This window comes from Argentina anserina, chromosome 5 (genome assembly GCF_933775445.1).
Source record: "Argentina anserina chromosome 5, drPotAnse1.1, whole genome shotgun sequence".
Taxonomy (NCBI): domain Eukaryota; kingdom Viridiplantae; phylum Streptophyta; class Magnoliopsida; order Rosales; family Rosaceae; genus Argentina; species Argentina anserina.
In genome coordinates this window covers 11,906,796-11,932,044 of record NC_065876.1, presented here as the reverse complement: position 1 = coordinate 11,932,044, position 25,249 = coordinate 11,906,796, and the positions used below count along the sequence as shown (strand labels likewise).

Genomic DNA, 25,249 nt, shown 5'->3' with positions numbered 1-25,249 from the left:
AGTGCATAGTTGACAATCTCGTGATTGGAGTACATTTCTAGATTCCATCATAGTAGAAAGTAGCTAGGAACGTTTGCCGAACTAAAGGAGCATTTAGATTGCACCAGAAGGAAATTGACCAAACTGTGTACCTGCACATATTTTTGTAAACAATAGCCACACAAAAAATGGCAGAAAACAATAACAAAACAAAGTTCCATTGCCGGGAATCGAACCCGGGTCTCCTGGGTGAAAGCCAGATATCCTAACCGCTGGACGACAATGGATTCTTGATCAAAGAAGGCAAGTAAATATTATATATTATTGATATTTATTAAAAAAAACATTAAAAAATTTTGATGTTCCATTTTGCATCTCAAACACATAAGTTAGCTACTTTGAAAGTTTCTGAAACTCAAGGGAGAAGTATTCTGCATTGAATGACATTGGTCATTAAAATTTGTTCATATGTTTCACCTTTTACAGGAAGCCACGCAACTTCATGAATCTTTCCTGGCAAATTTCTTTCCTACACGCCAGGGGAAGGGAAGCAAACTTTGCTTTATCCGAGTAGTCTCTACAATATTTGAGAAGTGGGCATGCATTTTGATAGTTGCAATTTGCAAAGCTGCAGGTGGTGAATGGACCCATTGGTTTCATAGCTCGGACAACAATGGGGAGCTCCCAAGTCCCTTGCTATATGAGGTTCAGGTTTCAACTATAAGCACCCTTCATATAATATTTGCTTGCATAGTTGGCATATAATCAACTGCAGTCCAAAGATGAAAACTAAAACCAGTTCGGTTCATATAGTTCATACTTCGACCCAATAGTCTAAATATCGCTTATCGGTATCGTATCGGTCGAAAGGTAAAACGATATATCGGGGATATATCGGTTTTATCGGATTTGCTTATTTTTAATAAAATTTATAAAATTATACTTCAATATGTACCAAATAAACTAAAAAAATGTATTAAATAAACTAAAGAAAATAAATACTTGATTTTGTGACAATTAAAGTACACGAATGACATCTAATAATAAAAATAAGTATTAAAAATGATTATTTAGATTAGAAATTCATCATATATATTTAAAATATATATAAATTAAAAATGTATATGAAAAAATGAAAAAATATTAAATAAAAATTGAAAAATAATAAAAAAAATCAAAATTTGACCGATATTTGACCGTTGACCATCATTTCTGCGTTGACCAATAAATTTTGACCGATATGCCCTTATTGTATCGGATTCGAAATATCGGCGGATATTTCAAACACTGCTTCGACCTTGAATGTAATGAGCATAATACTGATATAATGCAAGACAACTTCAGTTTCTGACTAAAAGGTTTTCCCACAACTCATCAAAAGGTCAATTAGTAAACCCAGGGCTAGTAATTGAGCAAAGAAATTCATTAAACCAAAATCTACAGTCTGATTTTATTACCTAACTAAAACATCAAAATCACCAATCTTAGTTTACCTACGGCCCTAGCTCTTTCAGGTATTTGTGAACCTATTCGAGTTTAATCATGAGAAGCGGTAAATATATCTATGACAAAACTTTCAAGAAACTTGAAGCAAAAACCTTTACAGACTAGGCGTTGGAACCAAAGAGCAACAGGCATGTAAAATGATCACGACAAAAAAGCTATATCAACAAGCACATCCAGAGTCAGCTTGCGACTGAGATGCACCACCACCAGTAGACCTCAGGTTCACATCAACCATGTCTTCTTGCTTCGTTGATGAGAGTGTTTCCATTCCTGGTAAAGCTGCAGCAATTTTCCTAAACAGTGCCTGAACAGAGGTGCAAGAAGAGACTAAGCATTAAGGATACTGATGTGAAACAAAAGTTGCACAACAATACCAAAAGATATAAAGCCACGTGGTAAATGATGAACTGCTTGCTAACTAACAGCAAAAAGTTAACAAACTCCAATTAACAGTAATCAGTTAACAAACTCCAACTACAGACAACTCCGCAAGATTAAGCATACTAGGTGAAACAGTGAAATCTACCATCCAAAATGGGAAACACTCCAACCAAAAGGATCATCAATGAGCATCTACTATTTGTCTTGCTTATGGGCTATTTGCCAGATCTCTCAACAGTGAAAAAGGGTTCATCTCAGCAACCCCAGAAGGCACTTCTACCATTGTTTTACTAACTTTCTTTTCGCTTCTAAGAAGGATTATAATTAGATATAGAATAATAAAATGCAAGTATACCTTGATATTAAAACCAGCTTTGGCACTTGTTTCAATGAACATGACATTAAGTTCGCGAGCCTTGGCTTCTGCTTCCTCAACAGAAACTTGCCTGTTGAAACAGACTTAAAAATATAAGCATCTAAGAAAAGGTCATAAGAGACAATGTGAAATGAACGCTAGACAAGGCCAAAGTAAACAAAAATCATCCAACAATTAAGACCCTAGATTTCATATAACCAGATACTTTTGTTGGAAAATACCTAACCTTTATACAACTCTATAGTTTCCTTTTGAGACACCAAAATTTATAAATGATAGCCTTTAAAATAATTCTGCATATATGAGCTGTGAGCATATAGGTCTTTAAGCACATATCTACCCTAGTACCTCATTTCCGAGTTATACATATATACCTCTGTTGTGAATACTAAAGGGTATTGAATGATACATTATAGCCCAACTTGTACATAATATACTTAACATGAATGCACCTCACGCATCGTGGTATTTGCCAACAGAACCCTTTTCTAAACTAAAGTTCAAGGGATGTTTTAAATTCTGAAATCTCTGAACTATAGTCAATAATTTAGCAGCATCTGCAGTACACACACATGTTAGACCTGACGCATCCCTAATTTTCATATTTCTACAATGTTTCCCTAACACTTCTTTCCAAACTGAGTTCGGGCAACTGTCACCCAATGTAATATTAATTGTGTTAGCGGTACAGATACTATCCTCAATTGCTTTATCAATTGGAGAAAACGAGTTTTTATGAGATATACCACACTCAAAATTTATGAGTGCTCTTTTTCTGCCCCTCCTCTACCCCACAAGAAATACCTCACTTAAATTATCAAATATTTTTTCCACATAGGCAGTATCTTTAAGAAGGATAAGTGATACGTTGGTGAGAGCACACACCAGTTAATAGGCATCTTAGAATATTTTAAACCAAAATCTTATTAAAACCTCCAGATGCTTTTCAGTTTCCAATGGGGTCATTTAAGGAATTATGAAAATCAGGGATACGGATCCAACTTGTTTTCACCAAATGTAGCAGAGGAAGAAGTCAAATTTTGATTCTTTACGCATTCAAAAATTGTACCATATTTAACTTTGGCAGTAGCTATACAGACACCAAAAACAGGCCCTTGATAAAATTAAGAATTAAATACTTGTAACACCCTATACTTTAGGTGTAAAAACAGTTTTGTCCTTCTACTTTCAAATTTAATCTGTATATCCTTTAACTCTTATTTTTTAACAATTTTGTCCTTTTACTTTCAAATTAAACTTGTATATCCTTTAACTCTTATTTTTTAACAGTTTTGTCCTTCTTTTTTAACAGTTTAGTCAATTCCGTTAGTTGACCGTCAAAAAATTCCGTTAAGCCATTAAAATGCCTAGAATACCCCCAATTCAAATAAGATTTTTTTCTTTCTTTTCTCATGCCTTTTTTATTTTCTCTTTTTGTTTTCTTGGTTTTAAATTTAATTCATCATATGTGCTATCAAATATATATAATTGTAATCAACACAAATTATCAAATTAATTGTAAACAAGAGGAGAATTAATGACAATTGCTTAACATCAAGTTAGAAATAAATAATTTGAAACTATTTTTGCATCAAAGTATGGATATGATAGTAGAAGTCTTTTTTGTCTTAGCATTATAGAACTTAATCAAATATGTTTGTAAAGCATCATAATATAAAGGAAGTTTATAATTGGATTTGAGTACTGGCACTCACATGTCATTTTAGGCATTATCCAATTGAGTATAAGATGTTTACAATTAATTTGATAATTTGTGTTAATTACAATTATATATATTTGATAGCACATATGATGAATGAAATTTAAAAACAAGAAAAACAAAAAGAAAGACCAAAAGGGAATATAAAAAAGGCACAAGAAAAAAAGAAAAAAATATGATTTGAATTTGGGGTATTTTAGACATTTTGACGGCTTAACGGATTTTTTAACGGTCAACTAACGGAATGGACAAAACTGTTAAAAAATAAAAGTTAAAGGATATACAGATTAAATTTGAAAGTAGAAGGACAAAACTGTTTTTACACCTAAAGTATAAGGTGTCACAAGTATTTAACCCTAAAATTAAACTTAAAAACAAACGGTGACCTATCCCAGATAACCAATATATATTTCAAATCAAATCTTACCTCTTGTCTGCAAGATCGGTTTTGTTTCCAACAAGGACAACAATGACATCACTTCCTCTCTCAGTGCGAACCTCATCAATCCACTTTGAAGTATTTAAGAAAGACTGTCTGCCTACACAAAATATTATCAAAATGGTCAAAGACATATACTAGGTTTTGTAGCAAACACTACACCAATGTAGCCAAAACGAGATTGAGCCAATAACGGCAGAAGCAAGAAAGTGAACAAACAAAGAGCTTGATTATAATGAACAGATCACATAGAAAACACATAATTTTTGTTGAAAGTTTGGACAGTCTCAAAATAAGTATTTGTTATACTGAGGTAAATATATTCTTTAATTGATTGCAACATTATTTATGTGGTGTTCAACAGACTTTCAGGTTTCTATTCCAAAATAATTACAACAATTAAGGATAGTGAGTTAGAAACTTCACCAGGAGGGCATTCGAATGGATGAACTGTAGGTTCAGATAAAAGTTCATCTTGGTCCAGAAAAAGATAAGTGAATATTAAAACAGAGAGAAAATAAAAAATTGTGAGCATGTAGGTAATAACCAAATCTTCTTACTTGCAACATCATAAACAATTACGGCAACAGAAGAATCCCTGATGTAGCTTGGAATGAGACTTCTAAATCTTTCTTGTCCTGCTGTATCCCTGCCACCATATTAAAGAAGAAAGGGTCAATATTCCACAAAAAAACTCATGTTTTATAAAGTGCCAGGAATTTGGAGGATAACGAGATACCAAAGGGTACTTTTGCTTCAGTTAAATCCATCATGTACATACTTCCCAAAAAATATGTAAGAGCAAGTAGCCTCTTCAATAACAAATACTCTAGCCCTTTTTTTATTGCCATTATGGCACCTGGGAATCACATTCCTCAACTGCATTTATGTGCACTAAAACCCAAAGAACTAAAAGCTAACAGTTCAGCTGCAATGGAAGGTTTACACGGTACTGTAGGGGTTTCAATTTAGCTTGATCATGCATCCAGTAGTTATTAACGTTTATGACCAAAAGCACCAATTAACAAATACGTAGAGAGAGAGAGAGAGAGAGAGAGAGAGAGAAAGAGAAAGTTAGGGGACTAGAGACAGTATAAAACTTCACATTTGTCCGTGGTGCAGTTGAATAAAGCTAAAATCTTACCATAACTGCAGTCGAACAGTTCGATCTTCAAGATACATAGTTTTTGACAGAAAATCAATACCAATGGTAGCCTGCGCATTGAAAAGTAGAACAAATTATATCTTAGAACAGAAAAACGTGCATCTATAAACACAATAATATATAGCACGAGTTCAAGAGACAAGCCAAAAAACAGGGAGCTGTCACAAGAACAAGAACAAATTAACTGTCTTTAAAAAAATAAGTTACAATCTAGCTTTGGAGTGACTTGAAACATTAGGCCACACTAGGCCATAAAATTGCTCCTAAATCATGATTACGGTGAATAACATTACTCACTAATATCATCAAATTAATGAACCTCAATCGCAAAACAACAGCAACAAATATATCTACATTTCAACACATCTTAAAGGCTTGTCACATCCTATGCACTTATTTCATACATCCTCCAAATTTCCGATGCAATAATCGCTCCATTAATGAAGTAAATGAAGCTTTAGGCACCTAGAAATCAGTGTTTAAAACATTGCTAGCCTCAGGATGTGTAGAAGCTTCTCTCAATTACTAGAATCTAACTTAATTTCAATCACATTCCCATTGTTCTTCATATTTCTCTCGTCTGATCCGAAAACCGGTATGGCAGTACAACACATTTCACCACAATCCAATCAATCCACTCAACTTCCATACCAAAATGCACACGAATCTCAAACTTGTCATCAGAATTCGAATCAAACGATTCCAAAAACAACAAGACGGAGCGAAAAATGAAAATGAAACGCCCAAATCATAGAGAGAGTAGATCAACAATGACGAGTGGGAAAAATTGAAGGTGGAAATTGAGTTACCTGATAGGTGTTGTCGAATTTATCATACATGAAGCGAGTGATGATACTGGTTTTGCCGACGGACTGATCGCCGAGGAAGACCAGCTTGTACTTGGCCAAAGCTGACACCGGCGCCATTTTTCTTCGCCCAGATCGATCGATCGATGACGCAATCAAAGCTTTTCCAAGATCAACGTTTCAAAGGACCAACTTTTTATTTCTATTTTCATTTTGCTATTTTTTTGGACCTCCTTATATAACTTTAATGCAGCCGTATTTCCCTTTTTGCCCTTCTTATACTTGTCCTTCACATGCATAAGATACGGTGATTAATACTAATTATTCATTAGCGTCTTACATAATTTTCTCATTACTTTTCAATACAGTCTGTCATCTGATTGTCTTGCACAATCGTATAAAGCTACATTTTTCTCTTGTTTTATTCATAATGATGGTACGCTCAAACCTTAATTAATAAAATTAGCACAATAATATCTCAAACCAATATGATGACAAACAGCAACAATATAGATCAGTCTCGTTCAACATTGTAATAATAATAAAAGATTATGTGTCCTAGTTATGAAACTATCTAATTAGATAAGATTTGGATCTATATTCTTTAAGACAATGTAGATCGATGCTTCATTTTTATATATGGGTTTTGACTAAATACCCAAATTTTTCCCTTAAAATTGCCCGTTCCAAGCGTATATGCACATTCCAATGTTTACTGGTGAAAATACTAAATTACCCTATCTTCATTCGATCAACCACCCTCTAACTCTCTCCCTCTTAACATCTCTCATTCCCGATTTCTCCCGTCTCTCTCTCTCTCCGCCAACGCCGCCGCGATGACTTCATCCCGTCTCTGCTTCCGACTCGATGCAGACGAGTACTCATCCCGATCTAGTTTCTCTCTCGATCCCGACCTCATCTCTCTGGATACGGCGCGGGATGGATTCGAATTCCAGTGAGGATTTCGTCCACGTGGAGAATACCCTGGCGGATAGCCTTTCTGAGAGCATCGTCAACGTCGAGAGGGAGGAGATGGATACGGAGGAGAACAACGACGCTTCGACAAGCGCCGTCGTGTCGGACGAGCAGCTAGAGCAGGAGGCAGGAAAGCAGGGGATGAAGGTCCTTCCGGAGGAGCTGTCACGGAGCGTAGTGGTGCTGACTTGTGAGTCCGCCAACGCGAGCGGCATGTGCGACGTCCTCGTCGGAACGGATCATGTTTCCATGGTAATGATAATTTCTTACTTTGATTTCATAATTAAAGTGATCAGTTGGCTGTAGGAATCATGCAGAGAAGTTGAAGAAGTGATCCGTTATTTGGAAGGAGAAATGTTGGGTTTCAGGTTCCTACTGTAGGAGAAATGTTAGATATGCGGAAGAAGAATCACAATGCCTTTGGAATTCTTTACAACTGGTTCCTTGCCAAGGTGTATTATTTTTATCCACGATATAATGGCATCAATTTTTATATAGTAATTTCACATTTGCATTGTGATTCAGTGTTGGTTGTGTCTAGGTTGCAAGTCAGCTTGAAGTGTATCAGAGGACATGCATCAACAACGATGTGTGGGGCTGGGGGAGGGGAGAATAGGGCAGTAACACCATGTCGCCGACGTAGGTGAACCTAAGCAGGTATGAGAGAATGGGGTGCCCAGAGAAATTTTTTCCAACCTTTGTATTGAGCCGAAAGTTTTGTGTTCAGCTTTGGGCTTGAAGCAAAAGTTCTGGGAAATCAATTTTGATTATAAACCTATTATTGAGGGGCAGTAATTTTATTACTGAGAGGTGATAATATGTTTATTATTACTGAGTGGTAGTAATAAATTATTGGGTGTTACTAAGAGTCAGTAATATGATTATTAGGTGTCAGTAACATGATTACTAAATGTCAGTAATTTATTATTAGAAGTTCCTGAGTGTCAGTAATATGATTATTTAGTGTCAGTAACATGATTATTGGGTATCAGTAACATGATTATTGAGTATTAGTAACATGATTATTGGATATTCGTCTCCGGTGTCCCAGGTGTCAACAAGTCCAGGAATCGACTTTACACGTATCATTGTACTACTAGCGTTGCGGTATTGGAATATGCGGGCTTTTTCGCAAAGTTGGCTAACATTGTATGGAGCTATTTCAAGAGTTTCGGAATTCTTCTAGAAGACTCTTTGTAATAGATGAAGTTTGCTTGTTGGTGATATTATAGATTAATTAGAAGGGAAGAAATTCAATTTATTATGGAGAGCAACCATGTAATCCTCTTATTCTTTATCATATGGGAGCTTCTGTTTGGGAGTGTATTGTGCTGGCTTTTCTCGTCGAAATTCTAGAACAAGAGGTCATCACTAAAGGAGAGTGTGAGACGTTGTTGTTACTTGGTATCCACATGTCAATGAAGTTTTAAAACTTAATTATGATTTAATCGGATGTATATGATTTAATTATGTTGTGGTCACTTTATTAAAGATATATTGCTAGTAGTCCTTTATATCCGAGATGCTAAATTGCCAATGAAACACCCTTGCACGCAACATGGTCGTGACCTTATTGTGTTGCACTTGTTAACGGTTGAGGAGTCGAAATTGCTTCTTATTATTTTATGAGCAATTGGAGTGAGAGAAACATGGTACGTATGTAATCCGTGGTGAATGTACACGGCCACTGCCTGTTATCAGGGCCGGCCCTGAGAGATTTGAGGCCCAGTGCGAAAAAAAAGGGCCCTTACACAAAAAAAACAATTTGTTTTCGGAGTTTGGAACATAAATTGTGAATTGAAGGCTGTAGAAAAAAAAACTGATCAACGGGGGTCAGTTGGAGAACACGATTGTGTAGTGTGTGGTTTTACTTTATTAATTATATTAAATTTATTATCAATAAACAAACAAACAGAAAAAAAATTTGGAATTTTGGGCCCTGGGCCCAGTGCAGTAACACTGCCCTGCCTGTTATATATAATCAGTTTGTATTATTGTGGGAGGGTTTGTTCATTGTTCATAGCAAATCCCAAGTGCATTTGGTCAGTAGTCAGCAAGGGAGTGATTTGTTATGGAAATCTCCTAGTCCTGGTATGTTCAAATTAAATACTGATACTTTTGTTTCTAATGGTGGTGTTAATGTTGGAATGGGGGTTGTGGTGCGAGATAATATGGGTAACTTGGTTTTAGCAGTTGGGGAAAGAATTCATGGTCGGCTTCAGCTGTGTGCGGCTGAGTTGATGAAAGATCAAGGGGCTAGAAGTTGTTGACCAAGTTGGGGTGTGTTGCAGAGTGTTAAATGTGATTGTTTGGAAGCTGTTAGATTAGTAAATGGAGTCGGTGATTGTTATGCAAAGGAGGGTGTTCTAGTGGAGAGGGGTAAAGTGCTTCTAGATGTTGTTGCTTTGCATCGGATTGTTCATGTTCCTAAAGTTTCCACTGGTGTTGGCGTGTTGCCGATGGAGTAGTTAAGTTTGTAACCATGAAGTAGGGCGTGTTTTCATGGTTAGGGGTTTGGCCTGATTGGCTCATAGACATCATCAATGTTGATAGACATGTAACTGGTTCTATTTATAGGGAAGTGAGTGGGAAATGTTTGTCCACTACCGATATTTTTTTAGTTTTATAATCTCGTTTTTAAAATAAATCTTCTATTTATAGGGAAGTGAGTAAGGGTCTTTGTGAAAATACGTTAATAACCTTATATTGTAGATTAATTTAAATAAGTTTTTAATATATGAAGGATGTTATAATAATTACCAAAATAATAAATGTAAATAAAAGAAATAGTGAGTAGAAGTTATTTGTAGTAACTTCCATATCTCCCCTATCTATCTCCATCCTCACTACTTCCATACTTCTTTTATAAAAAACAAACAAATAAAATCACACACACATCGTGTGTGTGGGTAAGTGCTAGTAATCTATACAATTAATAAAACAAACAGGTTTTGTCAACTAAAATGTATGTGAAAATACATTAATAACCCTAGACTATAGGTTAATTTAAATAAGCTTTTAATATATGAATGATGTAACATGATGGATTCCGGAACCTATAGCTGAGTCAATTTCGACTGAGTTTTTTGATTAGCTCATAACAAACTGTGTTATGAATCATATATTACTAGAAATCTTTGGATGTCTACTTTCCAGATTTTTTAACATTTCATTTATACCTATTGTATCGAAGAAGTTAGGACTGTTTGTGTGCGTGAACGTCATACCACGCATGAATCTAATTTTCACTGCAAACTCTTGGTTTGAGTTGTTATGCAATTCTCTTTCTTTGATCCATGTATTGATAAGTGTATATGTCTGATCTTAGAATGTTTGGTGGGATTTGATATTCAAGTGATTGACCTATTGCTACTTATAAAGAATGTGAAGAGCGTTCGTATACGCGATATTTATCTAAACTCTGAGATTGAGTTACTAATTAGGGGAAGTTGTTTTGTAGACATTTGAATGAGTCTATTCCACATGTTATCTTCAACTGTAGATAGTGCGTTGTATGCTCTCTTTTTTTTCCTTTGACTAAAGCTTTTATTTTACCCGAGAAGATTTTATTTTGCTTGGTAAGGTTTATACCGAGACAACAATATTGCACTATGTCACATTAATATTGCAATACGAGAGGGAGTGTTGTAGGATAATTATCTTCGTAATCTTCTAGTGTATCTTGTCCTAATTAGTATTAACTTGTATAGACTAGGAAGTATATATAATACATGATTCTACGAGATACTTGATGTAATGCATATATAAAGACTAAATGTCTCATTATCAATGAATAAAAATTGATGTTTCTCCATATTCTAATGTGTATTACATTCTTTTGTAACAACTAATGATTATTCAACTTTCTAAACATTTTATTAGCCATCACGTTTCAAGCAAATATTATGACTTCTAAAAAAAGTAGACTTTGTGTATATTTGCCAACACAAATGATATCTTTTGTGAATGCCCTTGGGGCACTGCATAATTCTAAGGAGGAACAAGAAAGGAAAAGTGTGGGAAAGGAAAACTGTGACATTCCTGTGTTTGGGATGCAACATGAAATGAATTACTTTCCTGATGGAAGGGGGAAAAAGAAGGGAAATTGTTCTATCCAAAATCTAATGGAATCACTTTCCCATATTCTTTCCTTGCATTTATGACTCACAATCCATTAGTTTTATTACATTATTTAACAATTTTCTTGATGTTACCAAACACCACAATGTAAAGTGTTGGGAAATTTCATTTCCCTTCTCTTTCCCTTCCCATGGAAATACCAAGGAATTACTTTCCCTTCTTAATAAAAAATATATTTCACCATCAGTACTCCAACTCTTGTGGCAAAACTAATATAGTACACCAACTCTGAGTTGTACCAATGTAGTACCTCAACTCCTTATTCACTATTAACGAGGGGTATAACGTCATTTTACATCATGGCTCCATTTGTTTGATCACGTGCTCCACACATGACCACAAAAAAGGGAAAATTGAATATTTTGTCAAATTCAATCAAAACTGAACACTCCCCCCTCTTCGACCCCAAATTTCCCTCACAATCTTTCAAAACGATAAAACCTATATCACTCTCAAAATCTCTCCAAATATAAACTAACCTCACAAAACCTAGAAATTGTCGATTAGAAAGAGGAAAGCAGGGATATTGGGACGCTAATATGATCGCATCCCATTGTTCCTAATCCGTATAAGCAATGGAGACTAGAGTGGTGTTTGAGATTTTTTAAAAATTTGGACCACCTCAACCATATAGTAAGTTTTTTCGATTCTAATATGTATCTTAATCTCTGTTTGGCGTTGTTGTGTTATCATGATCTTGTGTATTTGTGATTTGAAAATTAATTTTAGGGTTTAAAATTGGGTTTTGGGTTAGGGTTTAATAAACAATGAATTTGAATGTAATCAATTTGTGTGTTCTAGTTTTTTATAGTCTGTAGGGTTTAATTATTGTTGAAGATGGTTTAGGGTTTGAATTTTTTATGTTAAAACCCCCAAATCCAGTTTGAATCAATATTTATATTTGTTTTCTATTTGTTTCTTCCTTTTATGGTTTGATTTCAGTACTAGTTCATATGTATACGATGGAAATAGTCAATGGAGGATATTTAAAAACTGATACATCCGGGAGGAATAAGTATTTTGTTCTTGGATTGAATAAGAGGGGTGGAAAGACATATTTAGATGGTTTGGATCCGGACAAGTTTTCATGGGTTGAATTGAATAACATAGCATATGATTTAGGATACAGGGAGCTGCCTATATCTTATCATTTCAAGCTGCCTAGGACTGAAGCTCATGAAAGGTTGATTCTAATTAAAGTGATAGTGAATGTATAGAGATGATGAAGATGATACCAAAGAAGAGACAAATAATTGTTTACATAACATGTGGAGGGAGAAACAAGTATGATGAAACTTTAGTTGAGCAATATGTCCCAAGTGATCCAGATTGGGAAAATCTCTTGAATAAGATATCTCAAAGAGAACTCATTTCCAAGCAAATTTGATGGCATCACAGTTATATAGCAGTGATAAGGCCTTGGAGGGAAGAGTTGTGGTGGGTGAAGATGTGGATGTAGTTGACATAATTGATATGAATGAAGATGATGTTGAAGTGGGTGTAGGTGGAGATGTAAATGTGGGTGGTGTTAATGAACCTGTGATGTGTCTAAGTGGAGGGACCTTTGGAAATTTGTCTGATATATTAGGAGTTAGAGATTTGAACATAGGTGATGTTGGTGCTGATGATGATGAAATTTATTGGCATGATGGGAAAAGAATCAGAAGAGAAGTGGTATGAGGCAAAAGGTTTTATGGAAAACACACAGCACATAGACCATGACATGTGGGTTATAAAGCTCAGTTAGCAAGGGAAATTGAGGAGATTGAGAGAGAGAGAGAGAGAGAGAGAGAGAGAAGCAGCTGAAAAGAGGGAAAGAGAAGGGATTGAGAATCTGAGGATAGAAGAATAAAGAAGTAGAGAGAGCCAAGCCTCAGCTGGGCTAAGCAAGGGGGAACTTGAGTAGAGAGCAAGAGAGAAAGAAGAAAATGAACAAAGAGAGAGAAGAGTAGGCTGCAAGAGAAGAGAGAGAAACAACTAAAAAGAGAGCATCATAAGCTTTTAAAGCGAGGACCCAACTGTATGATGAGTTAGAAGAAAGGTTGAGGGAGAGAAAAAATGGGAAGAGATCTGTTAAAGGGATCAATACAAAAAAGAATGGTCTTAGGCCTAAGGATAAGAGGTATAACACAAGAAAGGGAGGTAGAAAACCTAATACAGTAGTTGTAGAGGAATATGACTCCACTGATGACTCTGAATACTATGTGGATTTTGACTATGATTTAGAGCATGATGAAATTGCAGATGATGTCCAGTTTCAGGAGAATGTCACAAAACCAGAGCAAGTTCCTGAATATGAAGACTTGAGATATGAAGGCTATTATTCAGATGTGCATGCTGGATCAGATAACCTTGAGAGCTTAAGTGGTAGTGACATAGGAGGAGATTCTGATGGAACCATGTTGACTTCAGCTGCTTTAAGGTGGGGGGAAGGAAGATCATACCCTGGATCAGATATGTGGATATTGAAAATCTCATATTCATGATCAACCTTGCATTTCCTAATCCAGAGCAATGTAGGGAAGCTGTGAGGGAACATGCAATTAAAAACCAGATTGGTTTATGGTTTAAGAAGAATTCAAGGAAGAAAATTGAAGTTAAGTGCCAATGGGGTTATAGATGGAGGATGTATGCTAGTAGGGTGAGAATTTTTGGTGACACCATGGTTATGAAGACCTTGTTTGACACACACACACACACACACATGTTCATCTGTGGAAACCAGCCACTTTTTGACTTTTAGAAGAATAGCTGAAGAAGTGGAGGATGCTTTATTGGCTGATGAGAACTGGTCAAGGCAGGGGATACACCACCATATATTAGATAAGTTTAAGTTGGATGTGGGTGTGCAGACCATCTCAAGGGCTAAACGATTTGCAAGAAGGATGAATGAATGACATTATATTAAGCATTATAATCAGTTAGCTTCATATAAGAAGGAGTTGTTGAGAAACAATCTTGGATCCACTATTGTGATCAAAACACAGATGGATGGACTAGTTAAAAGATTCCAGAGGATGCACATGTGCTTCAAAGTACATAAACATGGCTGGAATGCTGGTTGTAGGCCTTTGATTTGCTTAGATGGTTGCCATATCAAAGGTCACCATCCTGGATAGCTTTTGAGTGCAGTTGGCATTGATGCAAACAATGGGATGTACCTAATTGCCTATGCACTTGTGGAAATATAGGATCAAGCTACTTAGACCTGGTTCCTTGAGTACTTGAATGGTGATTTGGGTATAACATGAGGCTTGTATTCATGTTAGATAAACAAAAATGATTAGGTACTACTATTAAATGTATATTTCTTCGTGTAAATTTCATATTGAATTAATTTGATTTCTGTAGCACCATTAATATTCTAACACAAATGTGGTTTGTTTATTGGAACAACTTTGTATCCTTATGCTAAGCATGAATTGTGTTAGGCATTTGTACAACACCTTCAAGGGTAAGAATCCAGGAAAGAAACTAAAACAGTTAATGTGGAATGCAACAAGAAGTAGTACTGAGACTTGCTATAATAAGCACATGGATGATTTGAAGATGTTGAGCCAAGATGCATTTGATTGGTTTCATGACAAACCTCCAAGGCATTGGTAAGCATGTTCTTACCATGTTTGAGAAGTTGAGAATGGATATGATGGTGAGGAATGCAAATAGAAGGGTTGCTTTGAGCAGTGGAAGGGAGTTATTGGTCATATGATAAAGAAGATAACAGATAAGATGGCAGAGAGAGAGAGAGTTACACACTACATAGCACATAGGAGCACTAAGTACAACTACCAAGTGACTGCAACAGGGGAATGTGGCAGCAAGCATGCAGTGGACTTGGGTCTTTACACATGTACTTGCAAAAGGTGGTAGCTGAGTGGCATACCTTGTGTACATGCCATTTGTGCAATAAGATTCAAGAAGCATGATCATGCTTTGTACTGTGATGACTACCTAATGGCTTCCAGCTATTTGCAAACATATACACCTGCAATAAGCCCCATTGAAAGGCATGATGATTGTGAATAAGTTGACTTTCCAATTGTTCCTCCTCTATATAAGAAGCATGTTGGCAGACCAAAAATGAAAAGGACCAAGGAAGCTGGTGAGAAGAACAAGGACATGGCACCACCAGCTCCCATATAGGAGAAATTGGGTTTACAAACTTGTAGAACTGGAATTAAGATGACTTGTGGAATTTCTAAGCAGCAAGGACTCAACAAAACTGGATGTCTTATAACCAAGGTTAAAAAAATTGCAGATGTAAGTCCTTTTCACTCACCTTTCCTGATTTATTGTATTAGTTCTAAGATTTATTGTTATTTTTCAGTTAAAGAATTTGATTTGTTTATTGGAACAGGGGGAAGGACAATCTAGTGGAGATAGCACAAAGAAGAGAGTTAGAGCTAAGATTTGTTGTTGTCACTTAATTATAGAGTAATGAGATTGTTGTCTTGCAATTGTTGCGGCTTAATTATAGAATATTGAGATTGTTGTCTTGCAATTGTTGTCACTATCTGTTCTGAGGCATTGAATATGTGATTTTGATTAGGAAGGTGGAACTGATTTAGGTTAGCAGAGCTGCAGCCCCATCTAGAGCTGTTTCTAATGTCAAGGACCAAGTCATAAAGTCTGTGAAGGGCTGGTATAAGAGAAAGGCAGCATAGGGAGGTGCTGCTTCTTCCTCAACTCAACCTCAGCATGTTCATTTTTGTGTACTCTTTAACTTATGGTGTACCTAATGACAATTTTAGTGTACTTATGGTGTTTAAATATCTCATTTTGAAGGAATTCATGGAGTTCAATGCACATCTATACGTTTTTCTTCTTTATATTTGTGTTTTTTTTTGTGTTAATCAGTCACAGTTGCCATACTTTTATAGGAATGATCAATGTGGTACCCAGTTCAATTTTTAGTGATTTGGATTTTACAAAGTGGAGAGAAATTGATGTAATAGAGATATAAAATTTGGCGGGAAATTTGATTTAGAACGACATAAGACTTGGGATTATTTGGGTAAAAATCTTACCATAAAAATTGGGGTAACGGTGGTGATTTTTTTTTTCAAAAAAAGAATAATGTTATCTATGTCTATTCACGGCGAACAACTACATAATGCTATTTTAACCGTCTATTGTATATGCTTTCACACTGCAAATCCAAAGTCCAAACAAATTAGGCCCAAGTAGTGGACCCAAACTCAGAGACCCGAATATAATACTCCTCCTAAACCAGTAAACCCTAATCGCTCCCACTCTTTCGTTCCCATTCCGCGCCGTTCACTCTTCTCGCGATCTGAAGCAACAGGGCTCTCTCTCAAGCTCTTACGAATCATGGGTAAGCTCAACGCTCATCTCACTCACCCTAATTTAACAAAAGGGTTCAAATCCATTCACTTTGTTGTGTTGTTCATTGTATTGAGATTAGCTCGTGTGATTTACAGGTAAAGTTCACGGGTCGCTGGCTCGTGCTGGTAAGGTGAGAGGCCAAACCCCAAAGGTGGCCAAGCAAGACAAGAAGAAGCAGCCTCGTGGACGCGCCCACAAGCGCATGCAATACAATCGCCGCTTTGTAACCGCTGGTACTACATCTCATAATGATTCTCCTTAAAGTTCTTTAGGCTTATTATAATCTTACTGAGCTGATTTTGGTTTTGGGTCTATGATTTTGATGTGGGTGCTTTAGGAACTTTTGTTTTGTAGAGGAATCCGTGTGTTGGATATTTTGTTCTGATTGCTTGTATGTTGTGTTGCTGTTGCAGTGGTTGGCTTTGGCAAGAAGAGAGGACCCAACTCGTCTGAGAAGTAGAGGGCTTTGAAAGGATGAAGAAGAACTTCTAGTAGGTTTAAGGATGTTTTACTTGTATTGAACTTTCCTGTCATTTCAAGACCCTTAATGCTGGTTGTTGGTTAATAGAGAGATTCAAGTACTTGGCAATGCTGGATTTTGTGTTTTGAATCTGATTTACTCGGACGTAATGTCATTTTGTTCTGGATTTATTGGTGTTCTGCGATTGTGCTATATCTTGTTGGTTTGCGATGTTTACTTGTTTTGAATTACTTAGGATCAAACCATACTTATAAAGATGAGATAGTGTATGAATTAGTTTGTATCATATGGGTTTCAGACTGAGCAATGCTGCTAGATTCAGTAGAATGGAAATTCATGGAAGGTAAACCCTGCGTGTGAAAACAGCAGGATTAAGGTCTGATAGAGGTTATGTTTATCTTTGCTTCTCAGACGTAATTGAGCTGGTGATCAACTTGCCTCTCTAAGCACACCCCTCACCACTGCGGCGAGATAGTTATCTAGATCCAGAGGAAATACCTCATGTTTGTGATCCATTTGCTTCAATGTTGCCAGAAGCCCAGAACCTTCACAACCTTTTTCATCTTTTTTCTGAAGATTACATATGCATTGACACTGTCTTGGAGGCTCGAGTCTCCAACCATTCTTCTTTGAAGCGCAGATTCAAGCTCCGGAACGCTTTCCTTCATTGTCAACATGGCATCCCTTGTGTTGCCACGTACATCCAAGTACTTGATAGAGCCATCAAGCAATTCTTCAACCTTCATTCTGGTGCAAAGATAGTGACTTTTGTGTCAATGGTAGGTGAAGAACCTCCTCAATGCAAGTGTACAAACCCCTGAGGCCGCTTAGTCCTATGCACAGTGAATCTGCCATTGAACAATTTGATGATGTTGAAGTTGGCCTCCCAAGACTTGAGCTTGTTGAGGTCTTCTTCAATTCTAACGGTGGTGTGGCAACGTCAATTGAGATCGTGCGAAATAACCAAGAACTAGACAACTATCATAGCAAAACTAGAACTACAACCAGGCCTAAGTCATTTCTACCCACAAGTCAATCAGAAACAATGTCTTGTTAACACGGGTAACTTATTTGAAGTTTCTAAAACCCTAAATCTAGGCTTCCACCCAAACTGAATTTGAAGCACAAAATCCTAAATTTAATTTATTATTTTCATTTTATATAAAATCATATTGGAAAGAACTTTTTGTTATATGTTTACCGAACATATGCCCAAAAGGAAACGTATATCTCTAATCAAAATTTTGCTGAAGATTATTCAACACCCTAAACATCTTAATAGCCGTCATTTGTAACATTCGAAATATTTCTAGCAGTTAGTAGATGGTACCGATAGGCGGACATGTCAATAGTATAATAGTTAAAGTTTAACAATTGAGATTAAGAGCATCCGCACCCATAAATTGCATTTGCTCAAGTAAATGGTAGGGCCAGAAGCAAATTTTGCTTCAAGCAAATCGATTTCATATTTTGCTCAAGCAAATCGATTTTTTCACACACCCATTTACAATTTGCTTGAGCAATTCAATTTTGTCTTGTTGTGAAATAATTAATTTTTTTTACCAGATATATTTACAACCAATAATAATGTGCCACGTGTCATTATCGACTCGATATTATCCAAAATTTCCGATAAGATTTTCGACTAATAGATAATTGACAGGTGTCACTGCCACGTGTCATTGTTGCTAAAATAATTAGAGCAGATTTCCGATAAGATTTTCGACTAGTAGAGAATTGACACGTGTCACTGTTAGCAAAATAATTGGACCAAATTTCTGATAAGATTTTCGACCAATTTGCTATAAAAACGTATAATATCACTCATTATAACTCATCCTTCAATCTAAACACTTAGCAACATTTCTTTGTTCATCACTCTGATGAATCCTTTCAGCTTCCACAATTTTTTCAGGCGGAGACAACGTCAACAAGAAGAGGATGACGATATGGAGCAATCATTCGTGAATCAGGTGGTCATGACGGAAGCACAACACGATGATGAATCAACACGACCAAGCGGTTTACGTCGCGGTAAAAAACCGAATAAGCCACGTCAAAGGCTATCTAGGGGACACAATCTCATGGAAGATTACTTCATCGAACGTCCAATTTTCGACGCTCAAGACTTTCGTCGGAGGTACAGGATGAGCAGAGACCGATTCAACATTATCATGACGGACCTCTGCAACCACGACATGTCTTGGCATCAAAGAGAAGACGCCACTGGTTTGCTAGGGCTACTTCCCCAACAAAAGATGACCGGGGCTCTACGAATGCTAGTGTACGGGTCAGCCGCAGATCAGTGTACTGAAATTACAAGGATGGGGGAATCGACTACCCTGAATGTATGAAGGAGTTTTGCAGCCAAGTTGTTCATCTCTATGGTCCAAGATACATCCGCAGTCCAACACTGGCAGACCTCACGCGATTACTAGCTAAAGCAGAACGCCGAGGTTTTCCAGGTATGATTGGAAGCATCGACTGCATGCATTGGGAGTGGAAGAACTGCCCAACCGCCTATCAAGGGGCATACTCGGGCCGAAAGGGTCGCCCAACGGTTATCCTATAGGCAGTGGCCTCGTATGATACGTGAATATGTTTCATCGGTAGGTTGATCTTGACTAGCTTCTCATTCATTAAGGATTGCTAGTTTCCTCTTGGTAAAATACCTTTTCGAGATTGGGGTCATAGCCTCCAAATCCATTGTCATGATCCTTGTGTCATTCTCTTGTTTCTTCAATCGTAACTCTTCTTCCGCCCTTGCTTCTTTTCGCTTTTGAATGTCTATGTACTCCGCATAATAATTAAGCTCACTTTCATTATGGGCTAGCCTCTTGGTATGCCATGATGCTTGGTCACTTGCAATGGTATGCAAAACCTCCACCCGTTGCTCAATATGAGTCTTACCCTGATCTTTTGGCGCCTAGCTTCCTTTACCGCCTTGGTTCCCATTGGTCTAGGTGGACTCGATGGAGCTGCTGTGTTGCTTTGAGGTGTCTCATTCAATTGGTCGTCATCCAAATTGATGGTTGGAGATGATTCAGTTGCGGAAGGAGTACCGTGGTAACTACTTGCATATGGAGATGGAGTAGTAGGTAGCACCGCAACGAAAGATGGATGATCTTTAACCACTTCCCAACATTCAAAGTGTGTAAACTTTTTCTTCTTGGCATTATAGTAACATGATTGAGCTTGTCGTTCCTGATGTAAAAAACTTATATTAGGTATTTATTTAATTACATAATTTAAATAAATTAGATAAAACAAATAATGTAACAAATTAGATATATTAAAACAAATAATGTAAACAATGCTACATATTTAAACAAATTAAATAAAACAAATAATGTAAACAAAATTAGATATATTAAAATAATTAAATATGTAAACAATGCTACATATTTAAACAAATTAGATATAAATTACATAATTTAATTCATATAATCAAATAAAAATTATAATATATGATAAAACAATGTATTTACTTCGTCCATTAGCGAAGTGCCGCTAGCTATACGTTGTCGTGATACCGCCAAACATTCGCCCCATTTTTGCAAGAGTAGCTTGAACTTGTTGTAGTGAGAAGCGAACGCGATTCAGGTCCTTGGCTCCTTCGGAGGTTTCTCACCCGGTGCTGGCACCCAATTTTGCATATAATCGCCATGAATTGTCTCCCACAATTTGTCCCTCTTTTGTTTGTTACCTTCATATTCATCAATGCTATGACGGACAAAAGAAATGCACATTTGTAAATCTTCGGAAGGAAGCCAATGGGTGCTCATTGTTTTGGAAAAAATGCTAAACGAAAAGAGAGAGGAGATGGAGGAAGATGTGAAATTTGTTGTGCACAAATTGGTGTGAGTTCATAACAAATTGAAGTAGTATTTATAGGCAATTTTTTGGGAGAATTTTGAAATTTTGGGGATTTTTTTACAATTTTTTGGGTTTATTTCCGTTATGATCAAATAGTAGCCGTTGCCAATTAATTCTGGCCGTTGGATCGAAATTTCTGATTCAAAATGGAAGGCCCAGATCAATTGGACCGTTGGCCAATCAGTGTGACACGTGGCAGCCATTCATTGGCTCGCTGTTTTTTTTTTGCACGTGCGTTGCACGCGCCTAACATAAAAAAAATTCGCCCGTGCCTGACGTCACCCACGGACAGTGGGCTCCGCCAGACGAACGAGCAAACGCCGGAGCAAAATTTGCTCAAGCGATCGGACGAACACCGCGGCTGGGTTGACTGGGCGAGCAGCTCGCCTCCTCCTGCTCGCCGGTGCGAGCCTCCCCTTCTCCTGCTCGAGCTCCTCCGGCTGGTCCCTCCTCCTGCTCGAGCACGCTGGCATATTTGCTCGCCGGTGCGGATGCTCTAATACTATCGCCACTGAGACTGAGTATCAAAACTCTCCGTATCTGGGTTTTCGATAGTAGATACACCGTACACGTACTATTTCAGTATTTTTTAACTAGTCGTAACTGGAAGAGCCCTACATTTGTCCCCGCTCTCTGAGGAAACACAGGGTTTAAGACTTTCAGCCAAAGGGTTTTGCTTCTCATCTTCAACCTCTATCCACCTCCCACCAAAACGCCGCCGTTCAGCTGCTCCTCTTCCACGGCAATTATTTTCGTGTAAGCTCTCATATTTCTCCATCTCTATCTACACACTACAAACTAGGGTTTATTCAGTTCACTGCTAAATAATAATGCTCTCTGGTTCAAGAATCTTAAACCCAGAAATGACCTAAACGGCTAAACCCAATCCCAAAATGCACCGCCGCCTCTCCATTTTCACCCTCAAGATTCTCACTAATCCCAATCCTATCCCCACCAAGCAAACCCTCCTCCGTTCCCAATTCGGCCGCTTCAATCCGAGACCCAACACGTCAGCAATACTCCGCCTGCTTTCCTATACTCCCCTGAATCGGCGCGCCCCCGATCCTGAAGACCCATCCAATCTGATCAAGGAGGATGGAGTTTCGATTCTGTCCCAAATTTGGATTGAGAATTATAGAGAGCCTGATAAAATTGTGACCAATTTGACCTCCTACATTCGGAGATTCGAGCTCTGGGTGTTGGCTTATCAGAAGGTCTGCGCCGACGATATGGGGGCCTATATGCCCCGAAGCTCGATACAGAGGTCGGCCATGGAGGACTTGTTAGCACTTCGAAATGCTGTTCTTGATGGTAGGTTTAGGTGGGGAGCTAGGTTAGAGTTTTACATTAAGTCACCTAAGGATAAGACCGAGTACGAGTCTTTGTCCAAGAGGAAGATCAAGGCTATCTTGACCGCCACGCAGCCGTCGCCATTTCAGGATAAGTTGGTTCAGGAGGTTCTGTTGATGGTGCTGGAGCCGATATATGAGTCAAGATTCTCGCAGAAGTCGTTTGCATTTAGACCGGGGAGGAATGCGCATACGGCGTTGAGGGTGATTAGGAGGAGCTTTGCGGGGTACTTGTGGTATATAAAGGGGGATTTGAGTACGATATTGGATGGGATGAAGGTGGGGTTGGTGATTAATGCTTTGATCAGGGATGTGAGGGATAAGAAGGTAGTTGATTTGATCAAGACGGCGTTGGTTACACCGGTTGTTACACGTAATGATGATGGTGAGGTGAAGAAGAAGAAGTCGAGGAAGTATCAAAAGAAGAGGGTGCTGGCAGAGGATGAACCTAAGCCAGACCCTTATTGGTTGGAGACGTTTTTTGGGTTTGCGCCCGAGGAGGCAGAGAAGCTTCCTTCTTGGGGACATTGTGGGATACTCAGTCCCCTTTTGGCTAATATCTGTTTAGATGAATTGGACCGCTGGATGGAGGAAAAGATTAAGGAGTTTTATCATCCGTCAAAGAGTGATGTCATATGGAATAGCCCGGAAGGTGAAGCGGAACAGGGAAATACGTCTTGGCCTGAATTTGTGCCAACAAGTGGGCCAGATAAGACCAGAAAGATGGATTATATAAGATATGGGGGTCATATTTTGATTGGCGTTCGAGGACCTCGAGCAGATGCAGCCACATTGAGAAAACAATTGATTGAGTTCTGTGATCAAAAGTATTTGCTCAAGCTTGACAATGAGAGCCTCCCTATAGAACACATAACCAAGGGTATATTGTTTCTTGATCATGTGCTGTGTCGCAGAGTTGTCTACCCAACGCTTCGGTATACTGCTACTGGTGGGAAAATCATTAGTGAGAAAGGCGTAGGCACTCTTTTATCTGTTACAGCGAGCTTAAAACAGTGCATCAAGCAATTTAGGAAACTGAACTTTCTGAAGGGGGATAGGGATCCTGACCCACAGCCTTGTTTCAGAATGTTCCATGCCACTCAAGCTCATACTAATGCACAAATGAACAAGTTTCTGTCAACAATGGTCGAGTGGTATAGGTATGCAGATAATCGCAAAAAAGTTGTAAACTTTTGTGCTTATATTCTAAGGGGTTCACTAGCAAAGCTCTATGCAGCAAAATACAAGCTCCGTTCACGTGCAAAGGTGTACAAGATTGGTGATAGGAATCTGAGTCGTCCTTTGAAAGAGAAGAAGGGGCAGTCACCTGAGTACCATAATTTATTGAGGATGGGTCTTGTTGAGTCAATAGATGGGCTTCAGTATACCAGGATGTCTCTTGTACCTGAAACTGATTACACTCCTTTCCCAAGTAATTGGAGACCTGAACATGAGAAGGCATTGCTTGAATATATAAGACTTGATGATCCAAAAACTTTGGAGGAGCAGCGCACATGTATCATGGATCAAGGTCTTGTTTCTCCTCAGGATTACATATCAATGCTTGTTTGGAACTATAAGAGAAGTCCTGTTCCATTGGATCAATTTACAAATGTCACAAGTGGCAGCAGTGACATTGAAAACGATAAGCAATTGCTGCTTGAATCAAATCAAGATAATCTTGAAAACAGAACTACAGAAGATGAGGTAAAGGGTGAACGGTTTTGTGTATCACAATTGTAAACATTTTACTGGCATATTAACAAGCTGAGTTATTCAGGGCACGTGTTCATGTTGCTATTTACTAGCTAAGCTGGCAAGTTATAGAAATGTTAGTTTAAATATTGTCTACAAGGCAGTACTTATTTGGATAGCTACTCTTTTATCAATTTTAGGTTTACCACAGATTGCAAATATTCAGTTTTGTGGAGTAATTTTTTTATTAGAAAATTTGTTGGTTTCTTTTTGTTTCAATTTTCAATGATCTTGATACAAGAAAATGATATGATATTATCTATTGTGGTCCGGTGTTGGAGGTCGGACATTCAAATTTCACCTTGTTACTATACAATCTGTTGTTCAGGTTCAAAATTTTCACTGCTTGGCTGCTGTACAATCTCATATCAATATAAATAACAATAGCCGTTGGGTCTGAAATGATGTACATTCCCCTTCTCTTTTGGTTGTCATTTTTCCAGAATATATGATTTGAACGAGCTGTGAACTAACATATTGGTGATACTGTACAGCTCTAAACAATTTTTGGGTAGATCTAACAAATCAGGTCATCATCTCAAATAATTTTCAATATATTTTTGCGAACTATGTTTTGATTCCATGGGAAGGGTGGAAGTTGAGGGACTTATTCTTATATGTCACAGTCACCGTCCTTGGGTTCTCATCTGTTGATTGGTGATGAGACACTCACATTGCTCATGTTGCAGCCTTCAGGTTGGAAACATTCAGTGACCATTTCAGGTCTGTGAATAGATTAGTCGGAGGAATTTGAGGTACGGGTTATGCATTTTACAAAATGGATTCAGCCTTCTGAGCAGCTTTAAAAAAAAAAACTATATCTGATTGGATTATCACTATTTTCATTTTGAGTATTAAATGAGCTAAATTTTCCATCTGTGTCTAGGCAAACTATTTGTTCCTATCTTGTTAGATGGTTAGATAGACAATTTTGTGAATCCCCAGATAGAGATTA

General features: G+C 37.5%; 3 protein-coding genes and 1 non-coding gene across 4 annotated transcripts; 2 read left to right on the top strand and 2 right to left on the bottom strand.

Moving 5' to 3' along the window:
• Positions 1 to 194: 194 nt before the first annotated feature.
• Positions 195 to 266, bottom strand: TRNAE-UUC (transfer RNA glutamic acid (anticodon UUC)). The gene has a single exon. It is a non-coding gene; the product is annotated as a tRNA-Glu (tRNA).
• A 1,038-nt stretch (positions 267 to 1,304) lies between these two features.
• On the bottom strand, positions 1,305 to 6,564 carry LOC126794475 (ras-related protein RABH1b-like). The gene is made up of 6 exons (XM_050521205.1): positions 6,376 to 6,564; positions 5,546 to 5,616; positions 4,962 to 5,050; positions 4,390 to 4,501; positions 2,222 to 2,312; positions 1,305 to 1,789 (listed from the first exon to the last, which is right to left on the bottom strand). The coding sequence occupies exons 1-6, from the start codon at positions 6,490 to 6,492 to the stop codon at positions 1,646 to 1,648; spliced, it is 624 nt and encodes a 207-aa protein (XP_050377162.1). The 5' UTR covers positions 6,493 to 6,564; the 3' UTR covers positions 1,305 to 1,645.
• Positions 6,565 to 16,692: 10,128 nt separating this feature from the next.
• LOC126794939 (40S ribosomal protein S30-like) lies at positions 16,693 to 17,506 on the top strand. Its single transcript, XM_050521736.1, has 3 exons — positions 16,693 to 16,822; positions 16,929 to 17,066; positions 17,247 to 17,506. The coding sequence occupies exons 1-3, from the start codon at positions 16,819 to 16,821 to the stop codon at positions 17,291 to 17,293; spliced, it is 189 nt and encodes a 62-aa protein (XP_050377693.1). The 5' UTR covers positions 16,693 to 16,818; the 3' UTR covers positions 17,294 to 17,506.
• A 4,334-nt stretch (positions 17,507 to 21,840) lies between these two features.
• LOC126794414 (nuclear intron maturase 2, mitochondrial) lies at positions 21,841 to 24,583 on the top strand. The gene has a single exon (XM_050521127.1). It carries the CDS (start codon positions 22,084 to 22,086, stop codon positions 24,280 to 24,282), a length of 2,199 nt encoding a protein of 732 aa, XP_050377084.1. The 5' UTR covers positions 21,841 to 22,083; the 3' UTR covers positions 24,283 to 24,583.
• The last annotated feature ends 666 nt before the right edge of the window (positions 24,584 to 25,249 follow it).

What these genes read in the sequence shown, in the direction of transcription:
- LOC126794475 (XM_050521205.1), bottom strand. Translation starts at nt 6,492, where the DNA reads ATGGCGCCGGTGTCAGCTTTGGCCAAGTACAAGCTGGTCTTCCTCGGC. An exon ending in AATTCGACAACACCTATCAG is followed by an intron (nt 5,617 to 6,375) that starts GTAACTCAATTT and finishes TTCAATGCGCAG; the next exon opens with GCTACCATTGGTATTGATTT. An exon ending in ACCGATCTTGCAGACAAGAG is followed by an intron (nt 2,313 to 4,389) that starts GTAAGATTTGAT and finishes CTGTTTCAACAG; the next exon opens with GCAAGTTTCTGTTGAGGAAG.
- LOC126794939 (XM_050521736.1), top strand. An exon ending in TCGCCGCTTTGTAACCGCTG is followed by an intron (nt 17,067 to 17,246) that starts GTACTACATCTC and finishes TTGCTGTTGCAG; the next exon opens with TGGTTGGCTTTGGCAAGAAG.
- LOC126794414 (XM_050521127.1), top strand. Translation starts at nt 22,084, where the DNA reads ATGCACCGCCGCCTCTCCATTTTCACCCTCAAGATTCTCACTAATCCC.